The sequence below is a fragment of the Heliangelus exortis genome, chromosome 19 (assembly GCF_036169615.1).
Source record: "Heliangelus exortis chromosome 19, bHelExo1.hap1, whole genome shotgun sequence".
Classification (NCBI taxonomy): domain Eukaryota; kingdom Metazoa; phylum Chordata; class Aves; order Apodiformes; family Trochilidae; genus Heliangelus; species Heliangelus exortis.
In genome coordinates, this window is record NC_092440.1 from 5,796,678 (window position 1) to 5,801,266 (window position 4,589).

General features: G+C 38.5%; 1 protein-coding gene across 1 annotated transcript in view; it reads left to right on the plus strand.

The window, feature by feature from the left end:
- The window catches only part of MAPK1 (mitogen-activated protein kinase 1), a 32,680-nt gene that overhangs the window by 21,299 nt on the left and 6,792 nt on the right, over positions 1-4,589 (plus strand). Inside the window, exons 4-7 of the mRNA XM_071762969.1 lie at positions 786-902; positions 1,369-1,483; positions 2,022-2,153; positions 4,111-4,220. Of these exons, the coding sequence (XP_071619070.1) occupies positions 786-902; positions 1,369-1,483; positions 2,022-2,153; positions 4,111-4,220 (474 nt within the window). The remainder of the gene's footprint in view (positions 1-785; positions 903-1,368; positions 1,484-2,021; positions 2,154-4,110; positions 4,221-4,589) is intronic.

Consider the following 4,589-nt stretch of genomic DNA (forward strand, 5'->3'; position numbering starts at 1 on the left):
TTTTTGATGCAAATACCCAAATGTGTGGCATTTGACTGTTACTATAAACTGCTGCTTGATAGGTGGTAGCAAAAGCAGCTGAATGTGGCCATTTACCTTTGGGCAGGTAAGAAAGGAGCAGCTGCTGTACTCTAGAGCACTGCCTTTCAATTTTCTTGGTTTCTCTAAATAGCTCTGAAAGCCATGGAGTCTCAGAGTATAGATAAAGGTACTTTCTCCTCTCAGCTGAACTCGTTTGTTTCTCAACAAGGCTGAGAAATATTTACTTGTGGCTTTTTTAAGCTCACGCATCCTTCAGCAACCTATAATCTCTTCAGTCTGCCATTATCTCATGATTGGATAGGATGTTTCTCATGCAAAGATGCATCAAATTTTGCTACAAATGTGTTGGCTGGTAATTTTGTTTTCTGGAAATCTGAATATCTTTCTCTCCATTTTCTAGTAAATTTCTAGTAACAGGCTGGAGCAGTATATCTTGCCACCTATCTGGCAGAGAAAGTGTTAAGTAAGTGGAAAACAAACTGTGTACCAGGAACACCTTTTTTTTTCCCCAGATATTTTGACATCCTGGCCCCTGCATGGCCTAATTGGATACTCTTTTTACTTAATCAAAAACATTTTTCCTAAACCTTGTACAAGTACTTGTTTATTAAAAGTATAGGTGATCATCCCTGTATTTGTAGGTGTTACATCCTGGGGTGGGGAGCAACGAAGTGTAGTAATGTTGTAGTATTGGGAACTGTATGTCTAATAAGCTTTTTTTCTTTAATTTTTCTTAAAACCAGATTTGTGACTTTGGACTGGCTCGTGTTGCAGATCCAGATCATGATCACACAGGATTCTTGACAGAATATGTGGCCACACGTTGGTACAGGGCTCCTGAAATCATGCTGAATTCTAAGGTGAGCACCATCATGCATTGCTGTGCTGCTCCTGTTGCTGGTTCCTCACTGATGGGTACCAGAGTTTTGCCCATCATGAGCTCTTCCATAGAACAGGACACAAGTGCTGGCAATAAGAGCATTTTACTGCTGCCTTCCCCAAATGTTACAAATGTTGCTTTAATATTATCTTGACATCTTGATTTATATTTAGAATGTATAATGAGAGTGAATCTTGGTTCTGAAGGTGTGTGATCTTTGTTGTGTGTCTATCTTGCTTGCATTCCTGTAGCCTTAATGAAATAACACCTTTATTTTTAAATAGTTGGAGTTATTCTTGTGCTCTTCTAACACTGTTTTAAGGTATATCCAGTACCTGTAAGATGTGAGAAATTTATTTGTGTGAACTGTCACAATTTGCTAAAGTAACGTGTTGCTGCACTGTGCAAAAATTTCTGACAGAAATGTGTTTTCCCTCTGCTTGCAGGGTTACACCAAGTCTATTGACATCTGGTCAGTAGGCTGTATTCTGGCAGAGATGCTCTCCAACAGACCCATCTTTCCAGGAAAACACTACCTTGACCAACTTAACCATATCCTTGGTGAGCTTTATATAAAAGTAGCATTTCCACCTACCTCTGTTTCTCTCCATCTTTTCTGCCAGCTGAGCTGGTCTTTGTCACTCATTTCTTTCTCTTGTTGGTAGGTATGTAATGTATGGATCTGTGGGTGTATCACCTGGTCCCTGTCCTTATGTCTGCAGTGATTCCTTCAGTAAATAATTGAGGATACTCCACAGTCTTCTTACTGTATCAGCAGATGTAAAAAAAAAAAAAAAAAAGAATTAATAAGCTCAAATATAACAAAAGGTTCAGAATTTTTAAAAAATCTCTATAGATATGCCCTTGATTGAATGTTTTGATTACTGATCATTAGAAAATTCAAATGCATTTGCTTATTTGCAAGAAAAAAATAACTGAAGCTTTTTTTCAGTGAAGGTTTCTAAAAAGGATCAAATATTTTGTACTCTTAAATCTTCTTTCCAGCAGTCTTAATACTGAGTTTTAACAAATGTGATATAACCATTTTAATGTACTTCTCATAGAATGAAATAGTTTGTGGGGTTTTTTTGTTTTTTAGGTATACTTGGATCCCCTTCCCAAGAAGATTTGAATTGTATAATAAATTTAAAGGCCAGAAACTACTTGCTTTCTCTACCACACAAAAATAAGGTACCATGGAACAGGCTGTTTCCAAATGCTGACCCCAAAGGTATTTTATGCTCTATTACATTGTATCAGAAAGTCAGGGCAGGATGTGTTTTTTTTTTTTAAAATCACCCTAAAAAATTCTCTATATCAGAAACAGAATGGGCAGATCCCTTAAATTGGCAATATAAATCTAATATAAAATCATAAACCAGTATGAAACCCTTATGCTAACTGAGAGTTTCGAAGTATTTTTTAGTAACCATGTTGTGGTGTCTGACCTTGAACTCAGCTGAAGTAAAACCCGACCCCAGGCACTGCCTGTCAAAGCGTGATGCTTTACTCAGGTACTGATTGTAGGTATTGGAGTTTGCCAGAGGCATCAAACCAATCTTGAACTTTTATTTGTCAAATCAGATGTGAGAGAGCTGCATGTTGCTGAACAGTTTGTGCAGACAATGTGTGAGCTCTAGATGGAACAGGATAACATCAAAGTGTGGGTCCTTTGGCAGTAGGGAAGGTGAAAATTTAATGGGTTAAATTCAGTTATGGTGAACGGAGCAAGGGAGGTAACAATTACTGCCTTTCTTAACAAGGTTTTTTAGTAGAGGGTAAATATGATTTTGCTTTGCTATATTGCTGTTACTTGCCTTTAAATTCTACTTCATACAGTTTAAGGGTGGGTCTCTTCAGTGCTCTTTACCTGCTCCAACTCCTAAGTCACTTTTTTCTTCTAAAACTGATTATTTACTCTTAGTTGATATGACCCAGTACTGAGCTACCTTGTACAAAGTGATTTTTGCAGATGGATCTGTGTAGAGCTGATTATCCTTAGCATTGAGAAAACCAGGAGTGATTTATTCTGCTTTTATAACAGTGCTCATCAATGTGAGAATCTTTACCGTGGGCTTCTGACAGCTCCAACTGTAGCAATGCTGAAACGCTGCGCTGCCAGGGGAGCCTGCAGTTTGCTCACTCCTGGAGTGAGCAAGAGAGTTTCCAGTGTTAAGAAAACAGCATAAAAATATTTAATGATAATTGCTGAGCAATTTTGCAGCTTTTTCAAGCTGCGATTGGATGCAGTGGTAAAGTGCTATCTCTTCTGCAATGCTTGGTATGTGTCTCCTCCTGATGCAAAGCTACAGCTACTTAGCTGCTGTAAGAAGCCTCTGTTTAATTTCCTTGTTACAAGTGATGTGGTGAGAAGACATGGAATGGAATTTAGGATACTGCAGATATCTTTGGGCTTCTTGCTACTGTAATAATTCTGTTTTCTTTTTGTGGAAAAGGAAAATACATTACAAAGTAGAGGAACAGTTGGAGTAACTCTGACTTGTGATGTTTGTCCAGAATTTCATCAGACCTCACTCTCTGTTTGAAATGGATTTTCAAGTTCTGTATGGGTTCTCTGTGGGTTGTCTTCAACAGATTTTGCTTGAATTTCACGAATATGAGTGTATTTGCATCTTAAGTGGAGAGTATCTTCTGGGCTGCTGGTTTCACTGGAATAGTTCATTGTGATAACCAGACCTCCTAATGACTTCTGGATGATACTTTTGTCAGTAAACAGCCAGGTTTCTTTTCAGAATATGAGTGTATTCTTCGTTACTTACTCATTTCAGAAAAGCTTTCTCTTGGTCGGAATTTTTGGCACAAAAATCTGAAGCATCTATCTGAGGGAAGAAAAAGCCTCAGCTATTCCATTTCTGTTGTAGTTCAAAGCAGATTGTGCCATCCTCTTCTGGGTGTTTCATCCCTCAGCACTCAGCCTGGCACTGAAGGGGCTTTGGCAGGGTGTGTGCCCTCCCTCAGACCAGAGGGAGGCACCTGGAACCAGGGGGTGCCAATAAGGTGGGAAGTCCAGGCTACAGGAAACAAACTGCTGGGAAACAAACTGTAAATTGAAATTAGCACAAAACTTAGGGGAGGATGTGTTTTCTGTGCAGTGTTAGTGTTTATATCACCTTTGTGTTTTGGGTTGCGTATTAAACTCTTGCTCACTTTTTTTTCCCCCCTCCTAGCACTTGATTTGTTGGATAAAATGTTGACCTTTAATCCTCATAAGCGGATTGAAGTGGAACAAGCTTTAGCCCATCCATATCTGGAGCAGTATTATGATCCAAGTGATGAGGTAAAGACATTGTTAAAATGTAAATGTTGTTTAAATGATGCAACATGTTATTTTCTTGATTAGTTTAAGGACTGTTTCTAGTGCTCTAGTGAAGTCAAAGAATAAATTTCATCAGTTACCAAGGTTTTGTATTTCTTGTTGTATGACATCATTTTGGAGGCACAACACAATAGACCTGCTAAGGGGTGCTCTCCTGAAACTGAACTTCTCAGCTCTCAGTGATTTTCTTTCATAATGTCTGAGATAAAGGAGGAGAGAATCTGAGTTTGCCTCAGATTATTCATTTAACCCACCCCCAAGTCTGGTTTAGTACACAGTTCTGATGAGATTTCAGGTTACTTTTGGTGAAACAGAAGGAAATAAACTAGG